Source organism: Quercus lobata, chromosome 10, assembly GCF_001633185.2.
Source record: "Quercus lobata isolate SW786 chromosome 10, ValleyOak3.0 Primary Assembly, whole genome shotgun sequence".
NCBI lineage: Eukaryota > Viridiplantae > Streptophyta > Magnoliopsida > Fagales > Fagaceae > Quercus > Quercus lobata.
The window spans coordinates 16044658-16062850 of NC_044913.1; the positions used below are offsets into that span (position 1 = coordinate 16044658).

The 18193-nt window shown below is 34.4% G+C and overlaps 1 protein-coding gene across 1 annotated transcript; it reads left to right on the forward strand.

The window, feature by feature from the left end:
- Positions 1–197: 197 nt before the first annotated feature.
- On the forward strand, positions 198–13527 carry LOC115963977 (ABC transporter A family member 7-like). Its single transcript, XM_031083250.1, has 18 exons — positions 198–451; positions 1101–1482; positions 1587–1666; positions 1806–1950; positions 5134–5253; positions 5341–5465; positions 7193–7351; positions 8254–8416; positions 8506–8631; positions 8735–8818; positions 10056–10414; positions 10855–11055; positions 11430–11539; positions 11647–11731; positions 12142–12270; positions 12376–12481; positions 12691–12779; positions 13003–13527. Exons 1-18 carry the CDS (start codon positions 374–376, stop codon positions 13300–13302), a joined length of 2841 nt encoding a protein of 946 aa, XP_030939110.1. The 5' UTR covers positions 198–373; the 3' UTR covers positions 13303–13527.
- The last annotated feature ends 4666 nt before the right edge of the window (positions 13528–18193 follow it).

Genomic DNA, 18193 nt, shown 5'->3' on the forward strand with positions numbered 1-18193 from the left:
AATTAAGGGCAGTTTCGGTAGAGGAATTTATACCAAACTCCACTATTTCCGAAAATACAACAAAGGACAGGGACAACATAGTCATTTTAAGTACAAAAAAAAATAGTAGTAGCGTCTGAATCTCAGAGCTACGAAAGGAATATGTATGTATATAAATACCGATCGAGATTGTTTATTTGTAGCTTTGGGAAATCACAATTCTGTGAAAAGCCCAAAATTTCAATTTCGTTGGCAAAGCAAAGCAAAGAGAGAGCTCGAAAAGATTTGAAATTTATAAATAAATAATCAAAAAAGAGCTTTTCTTGGCGGGGATTTTGAAATTCCGTTACACGCCGGAGAAGTTTTAACGGTCAAATTTTCTTTTGGCTCGTTAATGGCGGACCCATCAGCTGGTTCTTCCAGCTTTTGGACTCAGGCCAACGCTCTCCTCAGAAAAAACCTCACATACCAGGTTTCTCTCTCTGTTTGTGTGTCTCTGTGTGAATAAGAATTTGGAAAGAAATGAAAGATGAATGAGAATTCTGGGTGGTGATTATTTGCCTTGTGTTGTTCTTAATTATCTTTTGGTTATTTTGGATTGTGGGTTTTCTCTAATTTTAGTTGATTGTCTCTCAAATGGATTAAAATCGGTAGCTTTTTGATATAGATTGTTTTTCTTGTCAGTTTCTTTAATATACTTTTTTTTGAATTTTGAATTTTGATTGTCTTTGTTACTTATTTTGGTTTCTCTTTACTAAAAGAGTTATTAGTTCAACAATTGAGCAGGTTGAGAAATGGTAGACTTAATTGAATTGTGTATTTAAAGGAAATATGTTATTTTTTATTTTTTTTCAGATCAATATAATTGCTCATTATTATTAGTGGAATTTTTTGATTACTGGGTTCTAAGTTATGGGGTTTGGTTTGTCTAATTTATTTAAATATATTTGTTATTGGAAAGCAACAACATATACACTGTCGATATGTCTGTGTGCTTCTTTGTGGGATTCGGAATAAATAGATTCATCTTCTGAACCTACTCTGAGACTTTGTGAGTTTAGAAAATGTTACACTGTGAATATATCTAATGAAGTTATTATTTTGATTTTTTCTTTTCACAGAAACGAAATATAAAGGAGAATATTCGGCTCATCTCTTTCCCCTTTTTCCTCTGCTTGTTGCTTGTTCTCCTTCAAGCATTAATCAATCAACAGTTGGATAAGCCTTCAAATAATTGTGGCTGTCAATGTATTGATACAGCAGGGGATGGACAATGTAACAAAGTTTGTGGGTTAGAATACTCAGATATAGATCAAGCAGCAACTTGCCCAATTCCTAACCCCCCAGGATTTCCTCCTCTGTTACAAATACCATCTCCAGAATATCGTGCAGTGAGAACTGATTTTGTTCCATTCACAGACTTGCCAGATGAATCTTGCAGGAGTTCAGGATCCTGTCCTGCAACTTTCCTTTTCACTGGGAATAACCAGTCTCTTGGACAAAGTATCTCTCTCTCTCTCTCTGCGTTAATGCTTTGATTTTGATATTTCATTTAACAGGATGATCAATCTTTTATCTGTATTAAACATAATTTTCTTGTTTCCTAGTTTTGGCTGGAAGTATGATCCCGAGTTCTTTGAACTGGAATGCATCCAATGCAGCTGAAAGTTTAGCTATTAATGTTGATGTAAGCTGTTCTTAGTTTCTTTGCTTTCCCTGACTCATTTTATATCAAGTATTCACTTTTACTTAATTATAAGTAATTTTGTCATCTAGTACTATTATGTTGCCTACTTTTCTTTATATGACTTTTCAACTTGTTTCAGGGCTCGGATACATATACTCAAACAAGCAATTTTCTTGATTCTGCTTTCTTTTCGGGTGATCCCATCCTCAATGTGCGTAGTCAGTGCTCGTCAAACTCTACAATTTCTGTTTCCTTTCTGGTTAACTCCGTTCCAGTGCTGGGAGGTATACATTCCTTACATTTATTATTTCTTAATAAATAATTCTCTCTACTAAAATAAAGTTCACATTCTTTATTGCCTGAAAACTGGTATAAAAATCTGATTTGTTAGTTATGCAGACATTGAATTCTTGAGCATATAGCACATGAACACAACTTAAAAACAAGGGAGTGTACCTACTTTTTATTTTTAAGGAAAAAGTGTGCCTACTTTTGTGTGCGTGTTTGTGCACAAGTTCTATATCTCTAGTTTATACTAGTTAGCAAAGTATATTTATCATGCATTTTTTTTTGTTATTTACAAGAAAGAGAGCAATATGTGATGATGATAGATGACTACACACAAGTTGATTGCACTATAGTATAGCAAATATAATGTGAAAAACAATAGAAGGGAGCTACCCTCATTAACCATTTTATTTCATCACTCTTGAAAGAAGAGGTACTAAGCATACTGAAAAAATTCTATTAAAATCATTATTATGATGTTCCCTATAACTATATACATTTTTTAAACTGAATATTACTTTTTAAATGTTCTCTGAGAGATTTATCTCTTAACCTGCTGATTACTATTGGAATGGGATGGAACAAGCCATATACACATTTTGTTTTGTATTTGAGGTGGCCTTGTTTTCTTCATCCAAATTTGGTGCTACCATTGGTGATTCAAGAAAATGTAGCTTGAAAAGACATGGGCCAGCTGTTATCAAGCTCACATTCAACACTACTAGCAGCAATGTTGTCAATAACATATTTTACCGGCTGGTACGACTGGTATTTAATGTACCAGTCAGTAAACTGGTATAAAATCCCCCTATGAAACATACTACTCCAAATTCCGTTCAATACCAGACTATATTGGGATATATCAGCCATTTTGGCTGGTAAATTGAAACTGTCCTATACAAGATGATTGAGCTTGCTGGTGTTGCCTACTTCTTCTTCCACGTCACTGGTCACCCATAGCCCCTCCCCCGTGTTGCCGATGTCTCCCACCACCTCTTCTTCTTCTTGGTTTCTCCATTATTCCCCACTCCTCCAACATAAACTCATTTATTTTCTCTTGGTTGCTTATCCACCATGTGGCCAAGTCCCCCCATTTATTCCTTTTTAAAGTTTTTTTTTTCCCTGTAGTCAATTGACAGGTATATCATCTATTAAAATCTTATGGGACTAGTATGTTGGGCTAGGGGTTGACATATTGGTTGGACATAGATTCACAATTTTAAAGACTCATAACAAATTATATGGGCCTTGACTGGTTCTAATTAATTTAATGAATATATATAGTTCATTGGTATTGATTGGGGTATTACTGGAGACTGCCTTTTGATTCATTGTAATGTGGCCTTTGAGTTGTGGACTTTGATATTAAGAATGTTTGGGGTTCAGTGGGTTTTACTGGAGAAGGATCTTAATTTATTATATGGGTGGTGGAGTAGGGGATCTAATTCAGATATCTAGAATCTTACTCTATTTTTTATGTGGGCTATATGGAGGGAGAGAAATTATCGTACTTTTGAAGATGTGGAGTAAGCATCCTACATTAGTTCTCTTTATGAATGGTCTTTTGTATCGGGTCTCACTAATAGCAACTCCATTCATTCCTTCGTAGAGTCTTTTCATTTGTAGATATTTTCTCAATTGTAATTCTTTAGGCTATTTTGTGTCTATTTTCATGAAGTAGTTTTGTTTCAATAAATTTATTTTTGCCTATAAAAAGAAAATTGATTGATACCAAAATATTTCATATCCCTAGCCAAACCAAAATGGTCTTGGGTACAGTATTGACAACTTAGCTATGTAGGCCTTGCACATGAACCTTGAGCAAGACTAGTCCTTGCATGTGCAAGATAGAAGCGTACCAAAAGGTGTGTTACAATCCTATTGTCTCACATGTCATAAGTGAAAGCTTAACCGTGTATATATAAGCTGTGAGCACCCTTTCCTTGCAAACCAGTTTTCAAGGGTGGATTCTACCCATAGGTTTGTATCATTGACTTAGACTCTTCACCCAAGATCTTTAAGACAAGCATGCATGGAAATCATTGTAGTTTGTCATGCTCTTCCTTAAAAAGATACAAACTCCAGTAAGGATTAAGGAATCAAAATATTTCGTTTAGGAACATGAGCAGGTCTCCAAAATGGTCTCAAACCCAATCTTATAACAATCAACATTATAGAGTTAAAGATAATCTCCATTACTAACTAAACCAGGACTCCCAATTGAGGGATTCAGAGTACTTAAATTGCTAGTGATAGACATATATCACAAGTACTACCACCTATAATGACCATATACAAACTAACAAACCCCATATTAAGAACTTGAGTGCCACATACAATCCGAGGAAAGTACCGACTACAACACTTCAAGTATTACCAGTGGCTTACACACCTAAAATTCCACAACAGAAAAAAGCATGGTTCATAAAGCCAACTGTGGGTAACCTTTAACCCATGTGAAAAAATCAATTCATTTCAAGTTCAAACTTGCACTAAAAGAATCAAATGCAAATTTGGTTGATGGTCAGATCAACTAATAGCTGATTATTGTACTCTGTATGGCTCTAGTGAGGCATACGTCCATATTGTGTAATCAATTTGGGACTTTTCTTTGGTCAAACTTTGCTATTTTAATTATTGTACTGTATGATGCTTGAAAAGCTTATTGAAGATCAACATACTTCCGGGAAGATCTCAAATTAGAATTCATTATTAATGCACAGGAATGCTTTACTTAATATGTTAGAAATCCCCTTATATTACTTATCAAAAAAATAAATGTTAGAAATCCCCAGTCAGGATTTTTAGTGTCGACTGAACTGCATATGCACCTTAGTAGCTGTGGCGTAGTTAGTATTACATTGTCAACTTGATTAGTATTTTATTTTTGATTGGGAAGTTACATACACACCCAATGGGTCTTAGACTCATGACTTCACCCTCCACCTAGAACTTATAAGGGAAGGAGGTGCCAGTTGAGATAGAGCTCATTGGTGCCAAGTTGTCAACTTGATTAATCTTCTCAGTCCTTAAATTGTTTTCATGGAATATTTTATTCTTCTGATATAAATATACTTCCTGTGTACTAGTGATGCATCTCCCTTTATTTTATGGTGCTTTTGATGATTTTCTTATCTAAGAAAAGCTGTATTCTTATTTTTTCTTTGCCTTGAATGTAGAGGTCAATTGTGTCCAAGGTTTACATTTGTGGCGCAATAGTTCTTCTGTGGTTAATGATGAGCTATATAAAGGTTACCGAAAAGGGAATTCAGAGGAGAAGATTAATGAAATAACTGCAGGTTGGTCTACTTAAAATCTTTGACTTAATTTTTTGATGTGGTTATAGTATCATGTGGAGGATAATACTTATGGCTTATTTTTTTCAGCTTATGATTTCTTAAACTCGAATGAGAATAGTTTCAATGTGAGTATATGGTACAATTCAACCTATAAGAATGATTCAGGACAAGCACCTATTGCATTGGTGCGGGTTCCTCGCTCGGTGAATCTGGTAAATGCATAGAACTTGTTAACTTGTTTATTCCTGTGTCATGCAGATAATTTATATATTAGTTTTTGACATGTTTGGCTTAACTAAATTTTTTGTGTGACGTTGTACATTTGTATATTGTATGAATATTTGTTGGAGAATGAACTCTTTGCAAGTACGGAACATTGGCTTTCATGTTCCTTCATGCTATGACTATTTCTTTATATATTTTTATGGATATTGAAATAACTTAATATCTCAGAAATATTGACTGGTTAGTTAGTGGGAGTCCATTCTTGAGTGGGAAACCCTGCCTCCTACCTTAAATGTAGAAGTTTATGGTGCGACTTTCAAGCACTTTGGTGTAGTTTTTCCACTTCCCAATACACACCTTAACGTGTTCTTTGTCCATTTTATTTAGATTTTTATTCAAGGGGATATTAGATATTTTGATGCATCAAGGTCAAGCACTTTCAGCTTGGGTGACTTTTTTAAGTGACATGCCATATTGGTTCTCATATGCAATGAGTTGGAAAGGCTTAACTTGCCCTTAGCTATTGTGAGAAAAACAATTAGTTTAAGGAAGTAGGTTTTGTTTAGCAATTAGAAACGTTGGAACATTGAAAAGCCAAAGAATGGGGCTCTTTTTTAAGTTCAATTATGGCCTACAAAGTAGTTGATTGATTGCAAGTTTTTAAATAAAATAATGGAACATGTGTCACCTTGTCTTAAAAAAAATAAAATAAAAAGAGGAGAAGTACTTAACTTTCGCTAGAGATAACTCCCTTAGGGGAGTGTGTATTTAAAAATATCTCATACTGGGAATCTATCTTTCTTGCAATGGTGCCAATGAGTTCTAGGCTTCTAGCTCAAATGTCATTTCCTTCGTCTGTAATGATGGATGGAGGTTGAGGTTGTGGATTCAAGACCCACAGTGTGTGTGTAATTTACCAATAATTTTTTTTTCCTTTTGATTCAACTGCATTACCTTGCTATGAATTTGTATTGAATGACTATGATAAACATTGAAATTTATAACCCATACATTTACAGGCATACAAGGGTAAAGCCACAAATATTTGAGTGGGGGCAATTGCCCTTGCTTAATAACTTAGGTTTGCTCAAAATTTTAGAAAGCATTTGGGTATTTATATAATTGCATCCACTAAAATAAGGTATCATGTCAAGATGTGTATACATATTTACTTTAAATAAAATATCCTATTGTTATAAATTTAAAAGTCTTCTCACTTTTTTTCTCAATTAACCAAGCCATATGATTAGTCCATTTGGCTAAGATTTGTACTTCAATGGAATCACTTGCTTGGTTTCTCTATGCGATAACTGTGGTTTCATGATTCAGGAATTACATTCCGTAACTTTTTAAAGATTAACATTATTGTTTTTGGTATGACAAAGTGAAATTGATTTGTTATAATATTCATTTTGTGATAATGTTATAATTAAATTGATTGCTTGTATGAAAATAGGCATTAGACCATAACTTTCATATTGATTTGAATTAACTTTGCAAAAATTCACCTACAAAAATAAATGCATTTTGGAACATTACTCCATTAGTATTCCAAGTAAACTCATAAGGACAATTAGTGAGTACTATCTATATTCTTTCAAAAATGTTATTCAAACAGTTATTATGCTACTATTATTACTCTTGTATTCTTTTTATTAATTGTGAAAATTTATTTATTGCCCCACTCACAAAAATCTTGGCTTTGCCACCACAGGCTTCCAATGCATACCTTCAGTTTTTGCGAGGACCTGGTACAAATATACTATTTGAGTCTGTAAAAGAAATGCCCAAACCTGGAACAAAACTCAGGCTGGATCTGTCCTCTCTTCTTGGTACACTCTTCTTTACCTGGGTCATTCTACAGCTGTTCCCTGTAAGTATTTCAATTGTTCTTCATTTGTCTTGAGATTTGTTTGAATAGTTCATAAATATTTAAGGGTTTGTGTTGTTGCAAAATTTTAAAATATCATCGCACTTATTACACATTTGTTCATCTTTTTGGCTAATGGAGTAAATATACATGAATTGCTATGTATCTTTTGATCAGCTGATTTAATCCTTAAGAAATTTTAAGAGATAAGAATGTGCTTTTTGCTAGTGGATTGGAGTGGCTTCCATATTTTGCAAGTAAAGGGCTAGTCCTTCTATTGCGAACCTACCCACTTTATCTACTGCATCAAGGCAAACATCTTGGATAATTCCATGATGTTGTTTTTGTTGAGTATTGGATCATGATCTGGACTTTCTAGTGTAGCAGGACAAAGATGCCTTACTATTTTTAGCATTAAATAACTTAGCAGAAGTGAAATGAAAGAAAAGTTTATCATTATTTGCAGGGAAAAAAAAAAAAAAATTGTGTGACAATAAAGAAAATGCTGTACAAATGGGAGATCTCTTCCATTCCTATCTTCAATTGACATGACTCTAGTTCAGTCAATTCATTAGTTTGTCAGGAGCACAAGATTCATGTAAAATCTGATGTCTAAAATATGTTTTAATTTCGCATTTGGACTTCTATATGAACTTCTTTTGTATTGTAGACCTATGTCTAGTTATTGTACTTCCTTGTAAAGCTAGGATCATATGCGAGTAATGGCTGCAATAATGGAACGCCCTTTTTAAAATGGTTACTAGTTAGAATGTTATTATTATTTCTTTGAGAGCCAAGTTCATCGATTACATCTAATATCATATTGTTGCATAACATGAATTTTATACAGTTTTGTTGATTCTTTCAAGATATCTGTTTTCTAATCACTCTGCTTTTTGATATAGGTCATCTTAACATCGCTGGTTTATGAGAAAGAACAGAGATTGAGAATAATGATGAAAATGCATGGGCTTGGTGATGGACCATACTGGATGATTTCTTATGCTTATTTTCTTTCCATATCTTTGATCTACATGCTATGTTTTGTGATATTTGGCTCACTCATAGGTAATCTATCTAAAACTGCAGTTAACTGTGTGTCTGTATCGTATTTTGACCTTTGTCCAAAATCTCTAATGAAGTTTACTTTGGTGCAGGGTTAAATTTCTTCAGAATGAATGACTACAGCATCCAATTTGTATTTTATTTCATTTATGTAAACTTGCAAATTTCACTGGCGTTTCTTGCAGCTGCAATGTTTTCAAAAGTCAAGACTTCTGCAGGTTTAGTGTTAGCATTTTGATTTTTTTTTTTAAGACTGGATGAAGTTTTTTAAAGGAACAATTAGCTAACTCACACGTAATGATTGAATATTTATGATTATAGTTGTTGGGTACATATTCGTCTTTGGATCTGGGCTTTTAGGAGGCTTTCTTTTCCAATTCTTTGTTCAAGATACATCATTCCCAAGTAAGTGGTAGAACTTTGAAATAGAGTATCTGTCATGTTGTTTATGAGAATTGCAGATATCCCTTGGTTTAATTAGTTTCAACAAGAACTATGCTTGGATGGAAACTTATGTTTCAATTGGATGGCATTTCAATGAAGCTAAACTTTATTCTATGCAGAAAAAGCTTGCTATTGTCATTGTTTGAATGGGTTCCTTCTTCATAGACCTTTTCACTTGAAACCCAACAAATTTATATGTTAATTGTTCCCAAAAAAGTTCACACTAAAATGACAACTGGTGGAGTGTTGGTTTGGGTGGTTCAAACCTATGCCACTCTAAGATGAGGGCAAGGTTGGGTAGCTTTCGTGTTTGACATATTCTATTGGCACATGATAGTTCTTGTCACTTCTTCTTCGATTATATTTTTTCTTCACACCCCCTTCCCCACACCTAAAAAGAAAAAAGTGCTAGTAAATAGAGATAAGCTTGGCATGTGTGGTTGATGTGGGAAGCACAAAGCCAATTTTATTTAATTTAAGAAGTCAATTGCATTTTTTAATGGGTCCATTGGAGTTTATTTTAGGTTGTTAATTAGGTTATTAGTATTGTATCTAATTTCCTAGAGTCAAAGTTATTTTTTGTAATTCAATAAGTGACGGAAACCATCAGAATTGTTCTAGCCATAGCAGCCCAAATGGAGCTACAAGTTTGCCAGCATTTACCCAAACCAATTTGGATTATGGTTTAGTCCTGGTAGTCAATATAATCAGGCTATTGCACTGCAATATAGACAAGTTTTGCTTGATTAATGAAATTTCAGTTGGAATTTTCCCAGGATTTGGTGCTAACTTGCAGCCAACCCTAAGTGCTGATTACTAGGATTATTTTATTTACAGTACACGTTGAAATGTGTTTTGGTTTTTTCCTACATCAAGGTTTGGTGACAGGGCTAATTTGAGATATTTTTGCTATGTCACATTTATTGTAGCAGTAAAATTCCATCTTTCAGATTTATCTAAAAGAGCAGAGGATATGATCATCCGCCCAAGTTATAATTCTGGTTTGATTGGAGTTGATATAATGATAGTAGGTTCCTTTATGTATGCCATGTACCAAAATTGGTCATAATATATCTCTCTCTCAGCTTGTTGGTACCTAAGAAGTCATACTTTGATGTTAGCTTGTGAATGCACTTGTTTTACTCTATTTATTTTTCAATCTAGTCTACTCATTATGAAACTTATTTTTTGGCTGTAGGAGCATGGATCATTGTGATGGAGTTATATCCTGGCTTCTCTCTATATCGTGGGTTATATGAGTTTTCACAAGCTTCCTTCACTGGAAACTCTTTGGGGACTCATGGGATGCGGTGGGGAGATTTGAGTAATAGTGTGAATGGGATGAAGGAGGTGTTGATCATCATGGTTGTTGAATGGTTGGTGGTGATTTTTGTTGCATATTACATAGATCAAGTTGTGTCATCAGGAAGTGGAAAGAGTCCTCTATTTTTCTTACAAAAATTTCAAAAGAAGCCTCCATCTTTGCGAAACCCTAGTTTGCAGAGGCAGGGATCTAAAGTTTTTGTTCAGATGGAAAAACCTGATGTCAGTCAAGAGGTAGATTTTTTTTCTCTAATTTATATGCTTACTCTTCATTTATTGATATAGATTTGATGGGGATTATGAAGCACCAGTGGGTAGACTGAAGTGCTGGCTAGTCTTGTGCATAGCTAGGGGTCATACATAATGTAATACCAGGATTTCCTATGTGGAAATTTATTTTACCTTTCAAGTTTTCTTTATAAACTTTATTGATTGAATCAATGTGATTGAAAGGAAGGTTACCATATTAGGCATTTATTGAATGGGAACTTTATTAGTGAGACTTGTGAGTTGGATTATATTTTTGCATGTAATCATGACGTTTTTGTGACATTAATTCATTTTTATGGGGTGTACTCATCTCTTATGTCTCCTATTTTGTTATGGGTTTTATGTTATTCAACTTGATGGGCTTAATTACACAAAATTAATGATTTGCATTTTTTTCCATCTAGACGGAGAAGGTCGAGCAGTTGCTACTCGAATCAAACTCAAGTAGTGCCATCATCGTTGACAACCTCAAAAAAGTGTATCCAGGAAGGGATGGGAACCCTGCAAAATTTGCTGTAAAAGGCTTATCCCTTGCCGTGACTGAAGGGGAGTGCTTTGGTATGCTTGGCCCCAATGGTGCTGGCAAGACTTCTTTTATTAGTATGGTTAGTATAAAATTCTCCTTTGCTCTTCAAAGTATACAGTACTGAAAAAGCTTCTTCATGTGTTTTCATAAGTGAGATCATCAAGGCTCCATATCGGTCCCTGAAATAATATGGGGAATATTTCATCCAATTAATGAAATGTGTAATTCTTAGAGGTTTTTTGGTTGCTTCTGTTAATAGAGGAGTGGTGACCTTTAATTTGTTGCCCTTGATTTATGTTTTACTTGTACGCAACATCTTTCTGGTCTTCACTACGAAGTTATATTAAATCGGGTTAATATTTCTCATTTTGGCCTATTTTCTTGCCATATTAGAAACACATTTTCTCTTCTTCTCTCAGCATTATTCAAGAGTTTACATGTATCCATTAACAGATGATTGGTCTTACGAAGCCAACTTCTGGCACAGCATATGTCCAGGGTATGAACATACGGACTCAAATGGATGGAATATATACCAGTATGGGTGTATGCCCACAACATGAGTAAGCTTGTTTCCTCCCCTTCAAGAATGCAATTCTTCTCTCTCTCTCTCTCTTTTTTCATATAAATATAAAAATTTCTAATATTTTTTTTTCTATGAAAATTTTAGCCTGCTCTGGGAAACTCTTACGGGAAGGGAACACCTACTGTTTTATGGTAGGCTTAAGAACCTCAAAGGTTCTGCCTTAACACAAGTAAGTCAATCTTATGTTTGGTTTGATTTTGTCACCTGAAGATTCATTAGCATTTGAGAGCAATTGAAACTTGTGGGAGAAAATTAGCAAGGCCTTGTAGTCTTTTAATTTCCAAAATCTAGAAATAAATATTATCTTTGATTTATTATCACTTAAACTAGTTTAAAAGTTGTAATTTGGAATGTTTTCATTAACACCGTCCATGGATGTTGAAGCTTGTGAATGAAATGTAAAAGCATTATAAATTGCAGTTCAACCTATTGACTATAGATATGTATTGCTCTTGTTGGCTCCACTCCAGTAGAATTTGATGTTGTAAAACTTTAGAATGAGAAACCCTCTAGTTTTCTGGCCCTTTTCTGCAGGAGGACTCTTGACTTCGGTTTTCTACTTATATTTTGTTGTTGCAGGCAGTGGAAGAATCTCTCAAGAGTGTCAATCTTTTTAACGGGGGAGTTGGTGACAAAAAAGCTGGAAAATATAGCGGAGGGATGAAAAGGAGGCTTAGTGTTGCTATTTCATTGATTGGTGATCCCAAAGTAAGTTTTATCTCTGTTCAATCTACTTTGCCACATGAGACATTTTGTGGATATGAAAATCTCCCATCGTTCTACTTGAGATCTAATTCTTGGAAATTTTGCAAGGTTGTTTATATGGATGAGCCCAGTACTGGCTTAGATCCAGCTTCAAGAAGCAACTTATGGAATGTTGTGAAGCGTGCAAAACAAAACCGGGCAATCATTCTCACCAGTACTCTCTCTCTCTCTCTCTCTCTCTCTCTCTCTCTCTCTCTCTCTCTCTCTACATGAGTGTCATAGATAAAATGTCCTTTTTCCTTCGGGTTGTAGATGGTCCCACCCCACTGGTTTAGTTCTGCACTTGTTAGATAACACTATAACAGCACAATGGCACCTTGAACCTCTTTAATATACTTTTAATTCTTGTTTTTGTATTTTCAGCACATTCCATGGAAGAGGCAGAGGTTTTGTGTGACCGATTAGGAATTTTTGTAGATGGCAGCTTGCAGTGCATTGGGAATCCTAAAGAGGTAATGCCACTTTAATGTTATATCTATTTGTATAGTGTTTTGATTTCAAGTATTCTCCACCTTAGTTCTGTAACACCTCCCCCCTTGAAAACCATATTTGAACCCTTCTAGATCTATAGGAGGTTCCACATTGAAAACCATCTTAACACCTCCCCACTTTCCCAGTAAATGTAAATATAGATGACTTTTCAGTAACATTTGCTACTCCAATGGTGTCTGATAGCTTAAAGCTCGATATGGAGGATCTTATGTGTTTACAATGACAACATCCTCGGATCATGAGCAAGACGTGGATAATTTGGTGCGGCATCTCTCCCCAAATGCTAACAAGATATACCACATATCTGGAACCCAGAAGTTTGAGTTGCCTAAACATGATGTCAGAATTGCTGATGTATTCCAAGCAGTTGAGAATGCAAAAAGCAGGTTCACAGTTTTTGCATGGGGTCTAGCTGACACCACACTGGAGGATGTCTTCATCAAGGTTGCCCGTGGCGCCCAAGCATTCAATGTGTTGTCATGAGTATGGCTGTCCAATTTGTTCATTGATACTTTCATAATACATCGTTTAATATTAGTAGGAGGCTTCGTATGCGGTTTTGCATGCAGCTGACTAGTTTTAAAATAGTTTACATTTTTTGTATATCTATTTTTCTGTTTACTTTCCTTTTCAGTTTACATATTTGTATACACATTTTCTTTGTAGAAAGTAATAAAACTTAAATACATATACTTTTTTGTTTTTAAATTCTTTCCTTGTGATTACTCAACTCAATTTATGTTGTCAAGATTATTGTTCTTACGTTGCAGGTAGCCCTATGTGCAATGAAAACATAAATTTTAAATGATAAGGCAATTGGGCTAGAAGGCTCATTGTCGAAGTAGGTAACTTTGCTGGAAAAACAAACGTACCCAATGAAAACTATGATACAGGTTTGCTGGAAAAAACTGAGGGTTGGTTTACTCTAAACACGGATGGGTCGACTCTTGGGAGGAAGGGTAGGAAGTGGAGTTCTGATCAGTAATAGTGATGGAAATTGGGTTAAGGGTTTTGCTAGAGGGTTGGGCGACACTAACAGTTGCCTAGCAGAACTTTGGGCCTTGAGGGATGGGCTTTAACCTTGCTTCTAATTTAGGAATTTTGCATTTAATTGTTGAAACTTGAAATGGATGCTCTGTATGTTATTCAACTTATGAAGAATTCTTCTCCTAACCTTCATTTGGGACCTTTACTTACTAATTGCAGCACCTTCTTATGGGAGACCAAAGATGCACTCCAAAACAATTTCAAGACAAAATTTTGTTGTGCATTTTAGCAGCCAGCTCCTATAAATCATAGATCATTGTTCATCATTCTGTTTCCCTATCATCTTTGTTACGATGATGGAAAATAATTTAGGTGGCAAACAATTAACATCTGGCTCAGGAGATTGGTTACCAAAACAAAACAAAACAAAACAAAAAAAAAAAAAACTAGTGGATTACAAATGTTGGAGTCGAGTTTGAGTTGGGAATGTCTGTAAAAGCAGCTTAAGCATCATGGGATTATAAATTACTTGTTGGAGGCCCATCTGGCATTTTGGAACAAGCATCAACACCTTTCCCTCTTGAGTTATGCATTAACTAGGAAGCTTAAAGCACTAATGGCTTGTTTGAATTGAGGGGAGGGAGGGGGAGTAGAGTATCCAAACAAGCCCTAAAGAAAGATTTAAGCAAGTGGAATAGATGAGGATTTGGGCATGTAGGCATCAACAAAAGGAGATTGTTGAATAAGATACTTGTGGGAGATGGATTATGTGTGATAGAAGTCACAACAAAGGTTCCAATTAAAGACGGGTTTCTTGTGGGCTGAGAATCGCTAGAATAATGTACAACAAAGACTTACTTCTCTGAAGACCAACCATTAGGGTTGACCGAAAGTATTTCAATGATCAAGTTAAGATACAAGTTGGTTGAGAGGAAAATTTTATAGAGTTAGGGTATTAGAGATTTTTCATATCGTATTGGCATTTTATGTGATATCCCAAATTAAGCATATTTTATTGAATTGGATTGTTTAAGTGTATTGTATGGGCGTGTGTTGAGTCTCACATCAAATGTTTACTAAGTAAAATCTTGGGTTGATAAGAGATTATGAGAAGTCCCAATTATAGCTGGACTAGTTCTTTTGGGATTTAAACACAGATGTAGCTACTAGCAAGTGAATATATTCACTTATGAAAATCCTTTGGGTAGAGTCTTTTGTCTGTCAGAATCTAACTCCTTTGTTCTCTTGTGGACTATATGGAGGAAGAGCAACTGCCATACGTTTGAAGATGTGTAACCTCAATCACGTACCTAAGTTATTCCTAGTGAGAACATTCTTTGAGTGGTCTAATATCTTGGATCATAGAGAATTTCAATTTATAATTGGTTCATGTTGTAAAGATTATAATTATATTACTTCTCCTAATTCTTTAGGGGTATCATATGATTCACATGTTTTAACGAAGTATGCATGAGGTTGTTCCTTTTCTCCAATATATATTATTACTTACAAAATAATTAATCACATGTAAGAGACCACACCCAAATTATTAGAATGTAATTTATTTGAAGGTTGTTAGTCACTGATACTAGGACATCCAAAATTGTAAACATTGGTATAATAACTGCCACAATAAACAAGCATGTCACAATTGCATCTTTGAATGTTAAGTTGCATGAGCATTGTAGTCATATTAGCAGAGTAAGCTACATTTCCACCTAAATTAGATGAGCCAATTTAATAAATTTGGTATCTCAAAAAAAAAAAAAAAAAAAAATTGGAAGTATTTGCGATGATTCACTACCCTAAATTATAGTTCATTTGCAATGTCTACTATAAACTATAAATTTTTATAATCAACTTTGTAATTCGAGATTATTTTATAATATCTATTTTATCATACAAAATCAGTACTAAAATGAATAAGTTAGTGGTCTGATTTGGGTGAAATTTCAAACTAAAACTAATTTGTTAGTAGTGGCAAATTAGTTCATCCTACCACCAAAAAAATTCACTCATTTGTTAAATTCAAAACTAATATTTGGATAGTGGGATTAACATTACAAATTAACTTTTTTGAAACTACATTACAAATTAACTTCGAAATAGAATATTGATTAAAACATTTATAATTTAGGGTGGACATTGCAAATAATGCTATAGTTTAGGGTCCATATATTTTACACAGAACAAAAACCTCTTGTGTCTACAAAACATATATAATTATTCAATTAAGTTGCTAAATTTGAATTGGTGTCAGTACTCAGTAAAGTAGCAGCGATTTCATACATTTGTTTGAAGTTATGGTAAAGCGGAACATCTTCGCCGCAATCTATACTGCTTGTTGCTTGTTGATGGCTACTTATGTTAAAAGCTCTAAAAACCCATACAAAGCAAGGCCCGACTTCTTTTGGGTCCACTATCCCTATTTGTGATTTTTTAATTTCATACATAGCCCAAGCTCATGTATTTATTTGAGGAATTTAAATGTGTGTGGTTTAAGAGGGTTGAGAGTGGGCTTATTCAGGCTTACCCATGGACCCAATTTTGGGCTTTTCAAGGTGAGCTGAGAACTTGTAAAAGCTAAAGGCCCATGAACAAGTCTATGTGTTGATCACAAACACAAATAATCTGTTATGTTGTCTTTGTCATGAAGTCTAGAAGAATCACCTTACGCTAAGATAAGCAGGCTGGCCATAAATAACACACACACACACACACACACACACACACACACACACACACACACATACTAGCTTCTAAGCACATGCGTGCGTTGCATGTATTCAGAGGCTCTTCTATTTTTTTGGATAAAGGTTAATAATTTGCATTTATTATAAGAAAAAAAAAAATCATGCATTACGCGTGCTTAGAGACTCTTCTATTTTTTTGGATAAAGTTTAATAATTTGCATATATTATAAAAAAAGAAATAAAAAAAGGCTAAATTTTAGGAAATAAAAAGATGAACGTGAGAGGAAAAAATCCTAAAATTTGACATTTATGACCCTATTTCTAAGAGAAGTCATCTTTCATTAATGAGAGTATTTTTGAACCACGTAAAAGTATAGTTTAAAGAGGAGAATTCTCTTTTATATATATATTTATATTTTTGGGTAAAGGTTAATAATTTGCATTTATTATAAAAAAGAAATCATGTGTTACGCGTGCTCAGAGGCTCTTCTAATTTTTTTGGCTAAAGGTTAATAATTTGCATATATTATAAAAAAAAGAAATAAAAAAGGCTAAATTTTAGGGAATAAAAAGATGAACGTGAGGGGAAAAAATCATAAAATTTGACATTTATAACCCTATTTCTAAGAGAAGTTGTCTTTCATTAATGAGGGTATTTTTGAACCACATAAAAGTCTAGTTTAAATGGTGGAATCCTCTTTTATATATATATATATATATATATATATATATATATATATATATTGTAGGGACTAGGGCCCAAAATAATGTATTGGGCCTTGAGTTTTATCCGAGGACACTAACAAGTCCGAGGAGGAGCAAATAACTATTAAATGATCTCCAGTGAAAGTCTCATAAGCGGGAGATGAAGGGAAGGAAATCCGAGGAATTCCTCCTCGAACACGACGAATTCAGTCCAAGTATGTACTCTAACAATAGAAATGTGCCCTATGAACATGTGAGAGAGAAGGAAACTCAAAATATCTAAGGAAAAACTGCTACCACTGCATGAAATGCACTGTAGTTATTTTTCCAGCCGCATTAATATGGAGAGGACCTCTGAGGATTGAAATGGGTGTTTGATGGGATGGGCACTCAGGTAGGGACTCAGATGATCAACAAGTGTAGGGTCAAGATGATTAGAAAAGAGCTATATAATGTGGGAGAACCCCCATGAGAAGGGGATTGGAAAAATAGAGAGAGAACACTATAGCAATCTAAACTGTCTCAGTATCCAACTGTGATCAATATACAATAACTGTGGCCTCCTCAGATAGAAAGTCTATTGACATCAATACATTTTATTTGTGCTTGATTGTCATTTAATCCAATACTAGCCATTGTCCAACTCATTAGGATCTAGTTCTTTGATCCATTCTCTACAAATTCATTGTCTTGGGCTCATTGGGCCAAAACTCTATACATTTTGGGCTTGGGCCTCAAATTCTTAGCCCTTACACACACACACACACACACACACACATATATATATAAATGGACCAATTCATTAGAAATGAAATTCTAGGGTAATTTATTTGTTAATTTGTTTTATGTGTTTGAGTGTATGATAGCCTATAGATTTTATATCTTACTTTGAATGGATGAAGTTTTCAGTTTTAAATATGAAGATTTATTTTGTTAATTTCGGTAACTGCGGCTGTCGATCGAATCTAGAACAGGTTCATGTATCTATA